This window comes from Puma concolor, chromosome B1, assembly GCF_028749965.1.
Source record: "Puma concolor isolate L17-30 chromosome B1, mPumCon1.1.hap2, whole genome shotgun sequence".
In the NCBI taxonomy this organism is placed as follows: domain Eukaryota; kingdom Metazoa; phylum Chordata; class Mammalia; order Carnivora; family Felidae; genus Puma; species Puma concolor.
In genome coordinates, this window is record NC_141670.1 from 189,402,460 (window position 1) to 189,421,562 (window position 19,103).

The 19,103-nt window shown below is 37.7% G+C and overlaps 1 protein-coding gene across 2 annotated transcripts in view; it reads right to left on the reverse strand.

Annotated features, from left to right (window-relative positions):
- LOC112858541 (cytosolic beta-glucosidase) overlaps positions 1 to 19,103 on the reverse strand; it is a 161,170-nt gene that overhangs the window by 22,016 nt on the left and 120,051 nt on the right. Inside the window, exon 5 of one of the 2 annotated variants that reach the window (XM_086705329.1) lies at positions 5,295 to 5,610. The exons of the other annotated variant lie outside the window; for it this stretch is intronic. Within the exon in view, the coding sequence (XP_086561455.1) occupies positions 5,570 to 5,610 (41 nt within the window). The 3' untranslated portion in view covers positions 5,295 to 5,569. Of the gene's footprint in view, positions 1 to 5,294; positions 5,611 to 19,103 lie in introns of those variants that run through there. 2 annotated transcript variants of the gene reach the window in all.

Here is a 19,103-nt window from a genome sequence, read left to right on the forward strand (position 1 = left end):
AGCTGTTCAACTGAATAAACATGGGTGCCTATTCCCGGCCACATGGGAAGATAGTGGAGGTCCAGAGATGAAAAAGACACAAAACTGTCATCTTGGAGCTACTAGTCTAGTGATCATGTTGAAGAGAGAACTGAATGCCTAAACTAAAGTCATCCTATAGAAAAATTATAGAGGAAGCTTTATTAATGTTTGGCTTCATTGGAAAGGGTAAAAATGAGTTCAAAATTCTCCCACAGCAAATTAGGGAAAGTGGATTGTTTGGAATGCATTTAGATGGGCTATGAAAGAAATTACACAATGCTGGTGGTTTAGAGGTAGATGTACCTGGATTAGGTTCAAGTGATACCACATGGGGTAAATGATAATGCAATATTATAATAAGGAAACCCAAACGTAAGAATTAGCCAACCCTGGTTTCAAGACTAAATTCAATGGCTTCTAGGTTATGGCCTTGGACATGTTAATTTCTTTGGTCTTCTATTTTCTTATCTGCGGAATGAAGATGATAATACCTTCTTGACAGGGTTGTGATATAATTTTAAATAAGATAGTGCATGGAAGAGCCTAGCAAATCATAATGGTACAAAGTAGATAACTGATAAAAGTCATGAAGAAAAAAAAAATGTTAAAGTTTTTTGAAGTCAAAGACAAAATTCCTCTGAAGACGAGAACTGTGTTTTGGTTACGTGAAATAGATCAGTGTCCCATTGTCCCATTTGACCAGGAAGAGATAGGCCCAAGACCAGCATCTGAAAATGAAGAAAAGGTTGTAAAATATAGAAACTATGAAGAAAGTAAGAAGTAACAACCAAACAGTAACAGTAAGAACCACAACAAAATGCTGATAAAAGAAACTGTCCCAATAACTTTTTTTCAAAAATGAAGGATATGAAATAATAAGTAACCAAAGCTACTTGCTACATGTTAATAATACTGTATGGTATACTTGAAATATTGCTAAGAGAGTAAATCTTACATGTTCTCATTACCAAAAAAAGAAAAAAAATCTTAACCTGTATGAGGTGATGGATGTGTTAATTAAATTGACTGTGGTAATCATTTCACTATGTATGCATGGATCAAATCATTACATTGTCCTCCTTAAATACACACAATTTTTATTTGTCAATTACATCTCAATGAAACTGGAAAAAAACAAAAGTGACTTTTTCCTACCTGCTCACAAAATCGGATGTTGTCACTCTTTATTTTTTTTTATTTTTCTAACCTTTATTTATTTTTGAGAGACAGAGCACCAGTGGGGAAAGAGCAGAGAGAGAGGGAGACACAGAATCCACAGCAGGCTTCAGGCTCTGAGCTGTCAGCACAGAGCCCGATGCGGGGCTCAAACCCACAGATCCTGAGATCAAGACCTGAGCTGAAGTCGGCACCTAACCGACTGAGCCCCCAGGCACCCCTAATGTTGTCACTCTTTAAATTTTGACAATAAGGTTTGAAAAATGTTGTATTTAATAACTATACATTTGCATATTTTGATATTAGTGGGGTTGTAGATCTTCTTCACAATGAAATAGTAAAAATTCTCTCTTGAAAAAAAAAAGGTGTTTGTTGGAGGAGGCTGAGATGTAACCCCTCCTTTTATATCCAAAACTTCAACAAAATAAACACCCCCATTATGGATGTGTTCATTAACTTGATTGGGGGAATCGTTTCATAATGTATGTGTGCATCACATCATCACATTGTATACTCTAAGTATATCACAATTTTACTTGTCAGTTATACCTGCATAAAGTTGGGCAAAAAACAGATTCCTCTAAAACACTTTGCTATCCACATAGTCTAATACAAAATGTATTAACTATTATGTTTATATGGATTTAAGATTACTAGCAGCTCTCTTTTCTTCTGTAGTTATGACTGCTTTCCTGGTGGGGTGGGAGGTAAAGTGCTGTGTGTGTTAGATTGAGAAATAAAAAAGTACATATCTAAAATATCTTATCTACTAATCTTTGCATGTGAATCCAATGCCTTCTCCTCAAGTGAAGTTCTTACAGTTGGCTTCCCTGCCATCTTTCTTACAAAAACTGTACCTGTAATGCCTATAATGCAGCATTAGCTTTCATTTTGGTTTCTCTAAAGTGGAGCAATAAATTAAAGACAAAATAATAAGTAAAGGCAAAATACTCTGAATGTATAATTCTTCTTGGTTCTTACAGTTTTTTGGAAAACTTTTACTGTTGTTTTTCCCAGGTTTAATTTAATGCTGTTTTATTAAACACCTCTCCTTTACTGAGGCTTGCCATCATTGTTTCATAATAAACAAAAGCTCTCTTACAGAACTATTTAATCAGCTAGGATAATATTTCAATAAATTAAATAGTTATACTAAAAACATCTCTATACTAAAAAAATAGTTATACTAAAAAAAAATAGTTATACTAAAAAACATATCTAATTTTGGTAAGCATACAACTTCTCTTGTAGAAGTATATCTGCATGACTTAAGTGACCTGAAGTGACTTATTTCTAGCAATATGGCAAACTGGGTAATTCTAAACAACCTTCCTGACTAAAGCAGATAAGTGGTGGATAAAATATATATTCAATCTTCAAAAGGCATTGCTGAGTTAGCACAAAAGGAAGTAATTTATAGAGGTCAAAGAAAAAATGGAACTAGGAACTTTGATGGATAAGAGGATACCAAAATCACATTATATGTAAAGGTTTCTGGTAAACCCTAGAGTTCATGAGCTTCTGTTTTGATGCTGGAAAAGGTGCAGGGGAATGGAGCTAAAATCTAGGATCTTCCAGGGGTTCCTGGATAGATCAGTCAGTTAAGACCCCCAACTCCTGATTTTAGCTCAGGTCATGATCTCAAGGTCATAAGATTGAGCCCCGTGTGGCCATGAGATCAAGCCCCATGTTAGGCTCACTGTGGAGCCCAGAGCCTGCTTTGGATTCTCTCTCTCCCCCTCTCTCTCTACCCATTCCCTGCTGGTACACGATCCTTCTCTCTCAAAATAAATAAATAAAGTTAAAAATCTAGGATCTGCCAAAGGATGGAGCTTATGAAGGCAAACTCCATGAGGTGCAGCCCCTAATAGCTATACATTGAAGGAAAAAGAGACATAAAAATTGTGTTTATCAATTTATTGCATTTATTGATTCTATGCTAAGTGAAGAAAAAAAATTCCATTTGAGAATTTGCCATCATTAAACAATCATTGCAGAGGTATACAATTCAAATTCATGCTTTCATTTTAGTAAAAAACAAAATCTACACTGAAGTAAAGTGGTCCTGGGTTACTAAAGCTGCCAAATATCATGAACACATACAAATGTCTTTTGGAGGAATCCAACTACAACCTAGGCCTCAAGAAATTCTCACAAGGTGCCAATTAAAATGAGTAGCTTGTGGCCTAAAATCACAAAACACAAAAGGAAACACAAAAAGTGACGGCCAGCAGGAACAAAGAGATGAATATCAGAAGTGAAAGTCTTCAGTGATTGCAATAATCAGACAGAGTATAAAATATACAAATTCAATATGTTTAAAAAAAATAAAAGAGAAGCTTGAAAATACAGGCAGAGAAGAGAAATTACAAGGAACAACTAAGTATATTTAGAAACACTCAAATTACACTCACATACATTAAAAATAAATTAATTAAAATTAAACATAAAATGAGTGAATAGGAAATTGGAGACAACACTTAAGAGTTTTAGTGAACTGAAAGAAAGATCCAAAAAAATGATCTAGAATGCATCTTCGAAAGAAAAGTGACTGAAAACATTAAATAGGGTAAGATACATAGAGGATAGAGGGATAAATATCTGGCATAAACCTTAATTGGTGATCCAGAAAGAGACTGTATTAGTCAGAATAGGCTAATCTATGGCACAACAAAAAGTAAACCCCACATTTTAGTAGCCTAACAAAACAAATGTATTTCTCACTCATATAAAGTTCAGTGTGTATCAGGCAAACCTTCAGGGAAATATCTCCTCCACAGCAGTGGAATCTTGTGCATCTTCCACCTCAATAAGTGGTTTGCTGCCAAAGGAGAAGACAAAGCTGAACATTAACAGAAGAGGCATCAGTGATACCGAGAATACATAGCATTATCTCTGTTTCTGTTTGCCCTCCAGTCATAAAATCACTCCATTCTTCTACCCACACACAGAACATACTCAGCCCCAACCCAAAGGCCCATCTGTCATTGCCCTCAGCTCGAAATCCAAGAATTCTGAGCAAGAGTCAGTCTTTCCAAACATGGCTTCTCTTCTCATGAGATCTATGAAGTCACCATTATGCCACACCTCACCTAATCGATTGTGAAACAGGAACAAAATAGTTACAGTAAAAATTCCCATTTGAAAAGGAAATGAATGGGAGACATATAATATAATATACCCTTCACTGAAATCCACTGGACAGACACTGTGCGTGCTCCTTACTCAAGGGAGATCTTCCTTAATTAACCTCTGATTCTCCTCTTCGGAGGAATCTTTGTCCATTGGTTTCATGTCCCATGGTGTCATTCTCTGTCAAGTTATTCCTTTTTAATTAGTATCCTTGACCACATCTAAAATGAGCTTTGGGAGTCATTCACTGTTGTGGTCTGCACAGGTTTCAAAACTGACTTTCTGTTTATTGAAAATTGGAACCCAATGGTTGTTTCAAATCTTAAAAGTCATATGTTTTGTTTTGTTTTTTTCAAATCCAGACTCAGAGTTTTTTTGTCATTATAGGTTTCCTAAAAACTTATTAACTTTCTGAACTATTTGCTTCCAGTCAGTTACATGTGCCAGTAATGACACCAGAGGTACTCTTAAAGACATTGTTTTTAGATATGATTTCTTCTTTTATTCTCTTGTCCCTCATACTTCTCTGTCTTGATTTAATGGGAGGTACTTTAAGGCTATCTGGAGCAATGAAGGGGGTGGAGGTGGGGGTTGGGTCATTTTATCTATTGGTAGGTTTTGCTAGTTGCCATTTTTAGGTCTTTTGACTTTCTCAATTCTATAGGGTTCTGAGTTTCTATTCCCTATTATTGTGCAAACTGACCTTATCTCTCTTGAACAAATCCCTTTTTAAAAAATGTTTATTGGGGCGCCTGGGTGGCTCAGTCGGTTGAGCGTCTGACTTCAGCTCAGGTCACGATCTCACGGTCCGTGAGTTCGAGCCCCGCGTCGGGCTCTGGGCTGATGGCTCAGAGCCTGGAGCCTGCTTCCGATTCTGTATCTCCCTCTCTCTCTCTGCCCCTTCCCCGTTCATGCTCTGTCTCTCTCTGTCTCAAAAATAAATAAACGTTAAAAAAATTTTTAAAAAATGTTTATTAATTTATTTTGGGGATAGAGAGGAGAGAGAAAGCATGAGCAGGGGAGGGGCAGAGAGAGGTAGAGAGAGAATACAAGGCAGGCTCCATGTTCAGCACAGAGCCCAAGGCGGGGCTCAATGCCATGACCATAAGATCAAGACCTGAGTCAAAATCAAGAAACAGGCACTAAACCAACTGAGCCATCCAGGCACCCCTGAACAAATCCCACGTTAATAACATTGTCACAGGCTGGGTTCTCCAGAAAGTAGATGCCGATGTTGGGGTTAGTGTACAGGATATTTGTTAAGGACCTTGGGATCAGCATCTGTGAAAGAGAAGAAAAGATAGGAGGACTGAGAAATTGAGATATGGAGGCCCATGACAGCTTCAGCCTACCCCACGGGGAACTTGGGCACTAAAATTGTCCGAGACGATTGTCACAAACTGGGCTAAAATGGCTAGATGTTTATGCATCTGTTCTGATCAATCATTGGACTGTTGCACCTTTGTGAAAGCTGACTAACTGCAGCCAAGTAATTCTGTGAAGAGGCTGTTATCTGATGGGTCCTGTTAATGGAACTTCCAGAAACAAAGGAGTAAGTCCTTCTATGAAGAGAGATCTAGACAAAATATCTTGTCCATCCCCATCCACTCTTGTGTTTCTCGACTATGCTTCTTAGCATGTTGAGTAGCCGATTTTCAACAATTCTGGTAGGTCTCTCTTCCTGGGGAAAACTTAGTACAAAAAGGTGAGTGGAAAAAACAGACAACTCCCACCATTGCAGATGGTCTCTGGACCACAACTGATATTCAGTGTCTCCATCCTCCACTAGATGATACAATGAATAGATTACATGGTTGTAAACCCACTTACACATTTCCTTGTTGTATATGCGCCCCCTGGTCTGACACAATACAACGTGGGATAAACCAGTGAATCAAAGATCTATAAACCCTTCAATAGTGGTGCTGGTTGAGATCCTGAAAGCAAGACAGGAAAATGCACACACAGAATATGTATCTGTTCCTGTGAGAATTAATCACTGTACCTTTAATGATAAGAAAGAGGCCAATATAGTCACTTTGCCCCTAAGGTGACTCATTGGTCTCCTCAAAAAATGGTGCTGCATCTGGAGCCCTTCAATGGTATCTATTATTGATCAATCGGACATTTAGCAGTGGCAATAGCTACATCAGCTTTGGTAAGTTTACCTTCATGTTGTTGACACCATTCGTGGCCTCCATCACTGTTACCATGACCACCTCAATCATGTGTGCCTCATACCAGCACCGAGGAGGTCAATGACAGAAAAGTCATTCGAATACTTGGTTGTGTAGTATCTCTTTCATGAAGGATATTCTCTGATGGGTATTAATATGTCCTAATAAAGATATTTACCCTTAGCACCCACCCCCATATGTTCATCCACATGCTGCTATCCCAGATCACCCTGTTCCTGGTCTTTCACTCTTTCTCATTTCAGATGTCTAACCAACTGTCCAGGATATTCACATCTGCACTTGAATCCATATATATTTTAACCTGAGGTAGTCACTCCTCTGAATACAAAAGTTGATGACCAAGTGTGCCACTAATATGTCTGCCAAACCTTCCACCCACATTCTTTTGTCCATAATTCAGTCACATACTCCTAACCTAATTGAAAGAGAGGCTAGACCAGCTACTCTTATTCTGTGCCTGGAGTGTTCAAACATTGTCTCTGCCACAGAGATTAACAGAGAATGGAGAAAAGGTAATGTTCAAGTCAAGAATGGTTGAGCTATGTAAAGACACCAATTCTCAAAACTAGGAATTACAACAAATCCCAAGAGCGTTAAATAAAAAGAAACCACACCTCAGTCATCATCATAATACTGAAGAACACCAAAGTAAAAGAGGTCTTAAAAGATAGAGTGCCCACAAAGGAACAGAAATTAGACTGATTGATGACTTATCTCAATAGCGATAATCAAAGCCAGATTATATTGGAATAATGCCACTAATGTTATCAGAAAAAAAGATAGTTGAACTAGTGTTCAAGAAAGAGGATAAAGACATTTTCAGATAAATAATATGTGAGTAGCTAACCTAGCACAGATCCTGCCTGGATTACAGTCTATAGGGATACACTTTAAACAAAAGGAAAATGATCGCAGAACATCTGAGATAGAATGGTGAGCAAAAAATACATAAGTAAATGAATAAGATTGAGAAATATGTGGGCAAATCTAAGTCAACATTGACAATTCAAAAGAACTACAATAATTTTTAACTGTTGGAAAAAACTAGAAGAGAGTTAAAATACAGAATAACAATAAGACTTAAATTGAGGGGAAAAGGTGATTAAGTATTTAGGGTCCTTGAATGTCTGGGAAGATGATAAAGTGGTGGTGGTGGTCGTGGTAGTTGAACAAGTCTGTTAAAGGCGTTAGAGTAACAAAAAAATACATTGAGCACATAACATCCAAACATATAAAAGGAAAAAAGAAATGAGAAAAAGATGATACATAAAATCATATTATTTTACCAACATATAGACCGGGAAGCAGCAAAATGAAACAGTATATTTTTAGGTGTACATATCAAACCATAAAGGAAATTTAGACAGTAATTTAGAGAAGATTCGGGATAGTGGTCACCCTGGGGAGAGTATGCAGGGAGGGGGAGCACCAAAAGGAATGCAAAAGGGAAGGTGGGAGAGGATTAGGGGAACCTGGGTTTCTATTCTTAAAGCTAGACAGTGAGTACCCAAGTATTTATTTTATTATAATCTTTTAAAGGAATCAAAAATGTTTTAAATACTCTTTTCCGTGTATATTTCATCAAAAAATAAATCTAAAAGAAAGGTAAGGATGTGAGTTGAGGGATGTGTTAATTAACTTGATTATTGAAATCATTTCACAATGTATCTGAGCATCAAATCATCACGTTGCATGCTTTGAATATATTACAATTTTATTTGTCAATTATACCTCGATAAAAACTGAAAAAAAAAGCAATAAGTAAATAAGTGAACAAATAAACAATGAAAATGACTTGCCAATTCTGAGTGTGCAAAGTGCCCATGACTATTAATCATTATAGGTTGTCAGCACATATATTTTAGAGAAGGAATGGACAGTGTCAATTAAGGCAATCAATCAATCCAGAAAAACATTAATCCAGCAATTTGAGTAAGTAGAAATCAATTAAGAGTGGTTCCACTCTGGGTATATAAAACTATTTGGATGTGCTCTCCCTGGAGAAGAGAGGAGAGAAGAAAAGTAGTCCTAGTTTGGTTACTCAGAAACTACTCTTGAGTATTGGGTCTGGGTTTGTCTGACTGCAATGTGTTAGATTCTATATGTGCTAATGGCATAATATGGTATGCATACTGAATTTCACACTTTATGGGCTATATCTCTTTCTATACAGCTTTTGTTCCTCCACGGAAAGTATAGCAACAGGTTATTGGTTAACCACAACAACAAAAAAGATAGTTAATAGGGCTTGTATTTCTTCTAAAGTTGCTTGAATAGTGTCTGCTCAGTTCCCTGAAGAAACTAGGATAAAATAATGGTATACCTTTTAATAAAATATGCAGGGAGTTTGAACATTAAAACTGCCATTATTAGTATTACCATTATCAGTAGAAAAGTTGTATACCTAATTCTCCATACATTATGCTAAAAAATTAAAGCATTATATCTAATGCAATGTCAAACACAATGTTAATATAAAAACTAACTACAGGAAAGTACAAATGTGAAAGAATGGAATTCTAAATGAACAGATTAGAAAGATGGTAGCAAGAAGATATCCTCAGCTTCTAGAATCAGCACAGAGGGTTTTCTAATGCAGCACTCTGAAAAATAATTCATTCATGGAAGTTCTACCTGTCATCACTTACATTTTCATAAATGATACGTAAAATGACTAGTTGTTAAAATGCAATATTGACATCAGGTTGATAATGAATCAACAACCAAGAAATGTCCAGGAGTGTATTCATCCAAACTATCATAATTGGCCAGACCCTGTGATTTGTCAGAGAGAAATGTGAGAATAAAACAATCAGGATCCCTGCCTCTTTGGGCGAGTGAAGCAAACAGGTAAAGTGAGTCCCTTGTTTCCATTTCCCTGTATCTTAGTAGGTGCTTACTCAAATGTTAGCTAACTTATGGTTGGGTAGCAGGTTGAGTAAAAGTGCTTTCAGAATACCAAGGAGCAGGAAATATTTGAGCTGAATCTTTAAGGAAGGACAGGACATTTCCAAGAAGAGAGATATTCCACTAACAGAGATCAATGGAAAGAAAGATGGGTTTTTTTCCCTCCAAAATGTAAGATAACACAGGGCTAGATGGACATGTAAGCGCTGAAGGATTCCGAGTGCCTGTAACAGAGGCTGAGAGTGGAGATGAGATTGGGAGGTTGACTGGACCATGTATGAATGGCATCTATTCCAAAGTAGTTTGTACTTTCTCCTACAGAAGATACAAGGCCTTCAGAGGTTTGCATGCAGGAAGCAGGCATGCAGGTTTTATTTCTCTAAGGAGGAGAGCTCCTGCAGCATAACAGAATGGCTTGGGTGAAGTGTGCCATGCTGTAGGCCCTGAGTCAGTGACCACTTGTGTGTGATGGAAGGTGTCCAGGTGGTGGAAACCTAGTGGGAAAGGCAGGTAAAATCAGGGGATGGATAACTGCTATATGAAGGGTAAGTGTTGTGATAAAAATATACACAGTGGTGCTTTGGAAGTACACAGGAGGGCTACCTACTTCACGGTGGAGAAGTCAGGGAAGGCTTAGGAAAAAGTGAGACTAGGAAATCAGGAAATAAAGGCAAATAATGTACTCTAATAAATTGCTCAGGACACAACCATTATGTTAAGAGATCATAACTGATTCTTATCCAGTGGCATGCATTTTGGGGAACATGGCAAGTATACATATGAAAGTAATTAATGTAATAAATGAATAAAATCATAAGAACAGCATTTAATCTTCCTAAGCACAAGGAATGTTTAACTGATTAATCATGCACAGTGAACATTTATCAAGGGCTACACATCAGAGAAGCTTCAAGAGAACCTTCAGGAGTGCCAGAATTGTATCCAATGAGATTCCCACCTTGGAAAGGGGTTAGAATGGGTCCCATTTCCCTGAGTCTCTTTCAATACTGAGGTTCCATTTCTGCCACCTTCTAGCTCAAGAAGCTTATAACCTAATTGATGAGGCAGACTTTTCATGCCAGAAAAGAATAAAGCTAAAACAAGGCTTATACAAAAGTAGGAGTAAGTAGTTTGGCGCAAGCCGAAACTTCATGGCGTTTCTGAGAGATGAGTGGAGAAACCTGGACTAACGAATTCCAGACAGAGGGGAATTCCTGGGCAGAGGGCCTAGGGATATGCAGAACCATGGCTTTCTCTTTTCTTTCTTCCTTCCTGCCTCCCATCCTTCTGCCACCCCTATCGTTCCTTCTGTCAATAGGTATTTACTGAACCTAGAATTTCTCTTCTAATCAAAACGTATTTCTTCACTGCAAGTTGTTTGTGGTTCCATGAAGGGACAGCAAAATGAGAAAACCTACCCTCCCCTTCTTCCCTCCTAAATCTAATTCCATCTTCTGGAGACAGGAATAGGGCATTGACCAGGGAATATATCCCCAAAAAAGTGGTGCCCAAACTAAATCATGAAGGAGCCCAGAAGATACTCCAGGTGGAAAAATAGCTCACACCAAACCAAACTACAGAGTGCGGCATGTTCCAGGAACTACTACTAGGATCCAACTAGGGCAGAAGCTTAGGGTAGTGAAGAGGGGTGAGAGGTAGAATCTGAGGAATCGTGCAATAATGACTCTCAGGACGGCAGACAGACCTGGCTCATGGCAGGAACCGTCAGAGATAAGGTTGAATAGGTCATCTAAGGTCCTGTTGACTGGAGAGCAGAAACGAACTTGACAGAAACAGGCTCCTGCTAGCCTTCAGAACTGTGTTTGCTAAGCAGTTTTGCACACTTGAAAGCAATCTGGGTGCATATAGGCCTCCTGACTATAGTTTGTGTTACCTGTAATTATTATTAATTAAGGCAGAGACTCATGTCTATGAAAGTAGTGTGGAAATCTGCAGGGTTCATTTTTGTATTTGTCAACTTTTATTTGAAAACAGCAGGTGAAATTCTGATTTGAGCAACGTTTAGCCTCAAACTATCATGCAGATTGTTTTGGTATCCATGTAATTGCAAAAGACTGCTTTGGTCGAAGCTCCTGAACACTTTTTATTGCTAATTTTGGCAATAAACCTGTTAATTAGTTAATTGTAAAACATTAGTGAATCAAGCAAAAAGAATCCATCTGTTTATAAAATTTCAAAGATCTCTTCTGGGCATAACATTTAAACACAAGAGCTGGCTTGCACTCTATTGCCTACTAACTACAGACCATCTCTTTGGAATATTTGTACAGTCTCCACTAGGACTAAGAGGTGATATTTTAATGCAACCATTTGCCATATTTGAAGGCAATTTTGTGGGTACATGGTGCTGCATACCATGTGTTTCAGGGACTGTTAGAAAATGAAAAATTAGTGAGGGATACACAACTTTTTCATTGATATCCCAAGCTGAACCTAGAAATAATTAGCCAAGCAGGAAAAGAAAGCAGAAGGACACTGCACACAGGAAAACACAGTTATAAAAGCAAGTCAGAAAAACAACAACAGAGGACTGCAAAAATTCCTAACAAGGAGAACCAGCAGTGCACACAGAACAGGGCAACAGAGAAGACTGGCAAGTTGGACAGGGTTCAGACTGTTACAAACTTAAATTTCCATAAAGAAGAAACCTCCTGCAACTTTACTAACATAGTGTGGGGAATCCACTGAAAATCTTCCATCTAGTGAGTGTGGTAAAGAATTGGTTTTTAGGAGTATGATGAAAAACGTTGTGCATCTTTCACTTGGAAAACTGGGAGGATCCTAAGGTCTTCCTTGTCCTAGCTCCCAGAGGCAAGTGTAGTGGAAAGCCTGGAAAAAGCCTGGGCACCCAAAAAGGAAGTAAGAGAAAAGGTCACCACACTAAGAGCCAGAGATGTGGGTTCTAGTTTCAGCCCCATACTGACTAGCTGGGTAGCAAAAGCATGGAGTTCATCTTCCCTGAAGCTCTACTTTTCTTTCTAATTGGGAAAGTTGTATGGGGACACATTTAGTCTGGGTTTGGAGGAATAGATTGATACAGTTCCATCCACAGTCCCTTCTGTGTATAGCTCAGTTATTGATAGCCATCAGAATATAGAGATGGCTTTAAGGAATTCCTCCCACCCAAAACAATCTGATTCCCTGACATGAAGGTACAGGGCCAGAGGCCATATCACAATATGGGCAAAGGCACCCAAAACTGGAAGTATGGAGGTTTCGGGGAAGAAACAAGGTTTGGAATATAAAACTACTAGCTGCTAGTCCGTGGTCTAAAATCACACATAGATGATGTGGTTTTGATGGAAACCCAATTATAATGGAAGTTACTACATTTGTTATAATCTGAATTTTCGGTTCTGACTTGTAACTTAATATCCGAATTATTTCCATTGATATTTTTATTGCCGATCTTCATAGTTTTTTTTATTCCATTAATTATCTGAATTTGCTCTTGGATCTTTCATAAATAAATTTAACGATAACAAACGTACTGTGCCAGTATATAGTCATAAAAATCACTTGTTCTCTTTCTTTCTACATCCCCAAACATCTTAAATATCCTTCTAATATGCAGTTAAAACGAGTACAGAGTTGGCTCCTGGAGAAGAGGGTCAAAGGACCCCAAATTCTCAAACATTCTTTCATTTACGCTTTCCTTTGCTGTGGACTTCCTTATGTCTTGATGCAACTAGCTGTTTCAACATTACGAGGGTCCCAGCCACCAATAATTCCAATGCTCGTGTTTCTGCCTTATCCTAGATTAGCTAGTTGTAAGTCAGAATTCCATTTATTTCTTTATATTAAGACCTGGCTTTAATATTCTCACCTGGGGGGGGGGGTCCCAGTGGCTATCTATTATTAAGTACTCTGATTTGCTCATGAAATCCTCACTTAAATACTCAACAAAACTTGAAGAAGTTAAGGTATCAGGATATGATGAAGTAGAAAGAGCACTGAGTTAGGAGTCCAGTACAGTCTTGAGAGCTGGGTGGCCTTGAACAATGCATATAATCTCCTTCAGCCCCAGTTTCCCCAACTATAAAACTAGGGTGGGACCAGTTATCATTTTAGATGTCCTCCTGTTAAAACATTCTGAAATTTGATTTCCCAGGCTGCTTTTGGGAGCATCTATTTGCTTCCATCCTGGCAAGCAGAGGCCAGTGCTATTATAACCTGACAGCTGGAGAGATAGACAAAGAATAAAAGCTTCCCTAAGTGTTCCTGATCCTCCTTTTTTGTAAATAAATGAAAAGACTTCATTTTCCAGAGCAAATCCTGAGTTGCAAATGCCATTTTTTTTTTTCTTCATGGGGAGGTAAAAAAAAATTAGCATTTAAAAATATGCCAGCATGTAACATTTCGTTTGTTTCCATAATGTCTGATTTAAGGATAAAGATCTTTTTTTCAACACTGAAAGCAAAACCTCCTAATTCATCTGGCTTACGGGATCATTTACATATCCAATGGAACATTTATTTTATCTGACCAGAATTGAAGATGATACAACATTCTCGGCTGAGATTAAAAATATATAAGGATGGAATATTGATGGCAACACACAATATAGAGGAGAACAGCCCAGATGATGCACCGAGGATGATAAGAATGAAATGGTTCCTAGCTAAAGTGAAATCATAACCTCAAAAGATATAGATTAATGACAGTGGTTTCTAAGATTGAAAAAGGAGAGGCAAGGATAAAAGAGGAATAAATTTAAGCATTTCAACAAAGGATGGGGAAATTTAAAGGATAATGTTAATTGAATTATGTGTTGTAACCAGATAATACTCCATTATACAGAGATGAAAGCCACGGTCATATCAAACCATCTAGTCGAAAGATGTCAACTTGAATCTGCAAGGGTTATTTTTAAAGTGGCAGACTCTAATATGAGTCTGAATTTCAGGAGTACAATTTTAGTTTAAGCTTATTAATTTATAATGGTGATAAACTTAGTTTGATTGCTCAGTAACATATATCCAGATTTATGACAACACTGGGATAACTGAATGCGTTGTTACTTTTCATCTAGAATTCATTGATTTGTTTTGTGTCTATTTACTGAGGTCTCCTATGTGTCCATAATCCCAAGTGGCCCATAGGGCCCGGTTTTTTCAAACTTCATTCATTCAACTAACCTTTCCTAAGTACCTTCTGTGTAGAAAGTGTTGTGCTAAAGTTCAGAGCCTAAAGGACATTAACGCACTTTTTGAGGACAGGAGCCGTATTGTTTTCACATGCCTAGCAAGAGGGCCAGACCTAATTTTTGTCACTGGTGAATATTAAAACAAACAGAACATTTTAGGGAGGCAAATACAAAATCACATAATATTTTACATGTCTACAACCATGAACTAAAGAAGTTGGAAGAGATCTTATATGTCATTGGATCTAATGTTTCCTAAGTTTGTTTCATGGAATAAAAGTAATGGATGTTACTAAAACAAAAGGGGGTGGGAGATTCCTTCATCAAGTAAGTCTGGAAGGCAGCAGTGCCCCACCGCTATGCCACCAATGCTGCTCAGCTCAGGTCAACTAAGTTTGGAAAAAACTGAATCAAGCAAGTTTCTTCTCAAAGACTTTGACATGCCAGAATTTTGTCTTTATCTCAAAATCAGATATAGCACATAACATCTCCAACTGTGTTCATCCAGGGGGCACTTTTGCAGAGCCACATCTCCTGAAGACAACATTCTAACCTTGGAAAAGGATCAAGTGGTCCATTTTCCTGGTTTCAGCCCTTAATCCCAACCACCTTTCATCTAGCAAGAGAGAACTTTGTCCCTCTGCTTAAATAATTCTGTGAAGAAGTGATTCATCCTATTTTTTTGAACAGACTGTTTCTATAGTTGGACAGCCTTAACCCCCCATTAGAGATCTTCTGCAACTTGAGCTGAAATCACCTCACAGTCCACTGAGAACAGGTGTCAGCAAACAATGGTCTGCAGGAAAAATCTGGCCTATTGTTTACTTTTGCATGGCCCTCAAGTTCTCAAGATAAGAATGGGCTGTACATTTTTTAAAGACTGTAAAATAAAAAATGAAGAAGAATACACAATAATGATCACATGTGGCCCACCCAGCTTAAAATATTTACAATCTGGACCTTTACCAAAGAGTTTGCAGACTTGTGCCCTAAAGTAGTAGTTTCCAGACTTTGAACATGCACTCTGTAGCGAGCAATCTCAAAAGTAGTACCAAAGAATCCCGGCATCCTTGTGTTCAAGTCTTTGTACAATCTCTTCCCCTTGAGTATGGGCTGGATTTAGCAATTCACATTTATTCTATTCTATTCCATTCCATTCCACTCTATTCAACAGACTTGCTTCTATTTTGTTGTGTTGAATAGAATGTGGCAAAAGTGATGGAATGTCTTTTCTAAGATTAAGTTATAAAAAGACTGGCTTCTGACCTGAGTGCTCTCTTGCCCTCTCGCACTCATCTACTCTGAGGGAAGCCAGCTGCCATATAGTGAAATACCACCATATTTCCTTCTCTATAAAAGGGCAAGGAAAGCAGGAAGTCCTCCAGCCAACAACCAATGAGGAACTATGGCTTCCAGTCCAATAGTCTAGTCTTCAAGGAACTGGATTCTACCTACAACCAGGTAATTGAACTTGAAATGCATCATCCCCCAGTTGATTCTTCAAACATGATTACAGCACTGGCCAACAGCTTTATTTCAAGTTCATGAGAGACCTTGGGCTAGAAGCAGCCAACTAAATTATACCCATATTCCTGATCCATAAACACTGTAAGATAATAAATGTTTGGTGTTTTAAGATGTCATGTTTTGGGATAATTATTACCTAGCAATAGATAAGTAACATATATTCCCATCAGAAAAAATTTTTTCAGTGTGCTATCCCAATGTATGTATATTTACTTATGAATTATAAACATGCATTCCTATAAAATTGACTTTAATTACTAGGAAAGCTTACATTCTTTAAAATTTTTAGGTAAAAATACAGGGAATTTTTAATAACTTTTTTATGGGTATGGACCTTACTGGATTGGTTTGTCCGTCCCCTGATGTGTCCACATCTACTTTGAAGAACAATGTGATAGAATAACATACAATATCGTACTAACACAAGCACTCCCCAAAGTTGTAAACATAACATTTTATGTGTATGATCACTATATGCTTTCAATAGAATCAGATTTTTCTGTCTAAAATATTTTATTTCTTCAGAAATGTTAGTTCTTCATTCATGCTAATCAGTGGACAACTCATCACAGATGTCACCTTGGAAACCTATACTTAGGTCTGTAGAAAATTTCAGATGTCTGAGAGAATTTGTTCCTGTCTTAAGGGTTGCTTGGCCACTGAAGAGGAATGTTAACAGCTGTGGGAGAAGCAATTAGTGTCCATTCTATCCTGATTGACAATTCTGTAAAATGCCCAGTAGCATTTTCTATGGTTTTACAAAATGGCGACCTTCTGTTTCAGAGTGCTGGGTAGCTATTGAGTTCCGGCTACAGTTATCATCTTGCAGATGCCCCATGTGGCTTCCAATTAGAGAACTGGGCCTAATTTCACTCCCCAACCAGACTGAAATATAAAAGAGACAGATAAGACCTTCAGAGTGAGGCATGGACAGAGATTTCAGGCAAGCAGAATACATGAATATCAACTTTTAGGACCATTCAATTAAAAATGCAAAAGCAGAGCTCTCTGAGAAACTGGGAGACTCTGGATGAAAGGAGAGAGATTAGTGAGAACCCTGCAATGAATGCTCTGTTTTCATACAATGCCCTAATCAGGAGGACAAGTGGCAGTTGTTAAGAAGCAGTGAGATTCAGAACAATGCCTTTCCCCGGGAAGTAGTCACTACAAAACAAGAGCTGTAGTAGGACAATACTGACTTGTACACATGAAAAAGAATAATTACTTTAAGACACTATGCTCCACATTTGGGAAGCTTCCCTGGCCCAAAAACAAAAATACTAGAAACTGGAAAGTAGTGGGTTATTTTTCCCTTGGCCTCCGAACTTCCTATTTTTGTCACTATGCATTTCATATTATCCCAATTATCTAAGTTAGTGCATTAATACAGAAATACTATGATCTTCCATTTTCCCTAATTAAGACTATTAGGAAGACATTTTATGCTCTTATTTTTTTAATGAAATTCAATTTAAAGTCACTGTATCAGATCTTATTAGCTGCTACATTATAACATATAATATTTCATTGGGGGCAAAGTGCCTAAATCAAAAATTAGATCCAAACTTCAAAAATACAAACTATGATAGTAACATAGTCATGGTCCTTTGCATATATTTCATCCTGTATAAAATAAAACTTTCCTTGTGTCAAGTTTTAATCAAGAATGTCCCCAGGAAATACTATGCCATGGAAGATCTAGGAAGAAATTGTACCATTCCATCTTTTGAATAATAGAGGGTCCAAATTAAAGATTGTGAATATTTTAAGGACAGTCAAAGAGGTGAGAAAAGGAGTTGAGACACCCTATATCGTTTTTTTTTTAAAGAAAAATGGGAAAATTTCATTTAGTTAATACAGCAAGTGTATTGAAGTGTTAACTGCATGCTAAGCATGAAGCTGATCATCGTGGTATAGGATAACGTACTGCAGGAAGATATCTCCAGTATCTAGCACATAGTAGTTGCTCAATACAAGATTTTTGAATAAATGGTAAATACCTTACTGTCTTCCCATGAAGGAACATACAACCTACTTGGAATTAATAGGCATTACTTCATGTAATTTTCACCCTATATCTATGAGAAAGGAAATATTTTTAAGCTAATTTTTAAAAATTTTTAAGTTTACTTATTTATTTTTGAGAGAGACAGAAACAGCAAGAGTGGGGGAGGGCAGAGAGAGAGAGGGAGAGACAGAATCCCCAGCAGGCTCTGCGCTGTCAGTGTATGTAATAGGTCAACTGATAAAATATCAGAAAGCTTATTGTATATAAATTCGGCTTAAACTCACCTTTCATGAATAATTGAGATAAAAGCTTATGTAGTCCCCTATTAGGGTTATCGGAAATTACTAACCACCCTATCTCACTTCTGTAACTTCGCCTGCTTGCTGAATAGGTAACTTAGGTTGCAAAATGCTCCCCCACCCCTTCTACCAAGATCTGGCCTAGGCAAGACCAACATGTAAAAAGTCACAAACTCACTGCCCCAGGGTATCTTAGGTGTCTAACTATGATTGGTCATTTTAAACGCTCTTAGGACAAAGAACTTTAAACTGATAGGTTCCTGCCAAAACTAACGTCTGTGTGTCACAATATAATTGGCCACCATGAAATGCTATAAATTGTAACTGGTTAACTAAATAATGAGGTACTCTGACTTGCTAAAATCCATATAAACTCACTGCTACCTTTGTTCGGGGCCATTCTCTGCACTTTTCTCCTTAAGATCAGGAGATCAGGTTTGGCCCAGCTGTGAATAAAATCTTGCCTCGCTTTCTATTCGGCATCTGGCAGGTTTTCTTCGACAGCACCCTGTTTCACATAGAGCCCGATGCGGGGCTCACACCCACGAAACCGTGAGATCATGACCTGAGCCTAAACCAAAATCAGATGTTAAGCTAATTTTTTAAATGAAGAAACTGAGGTTCTGAATCTCAAGGTCAGAGAACTAGAGAGCAGTGGAACAGACTTC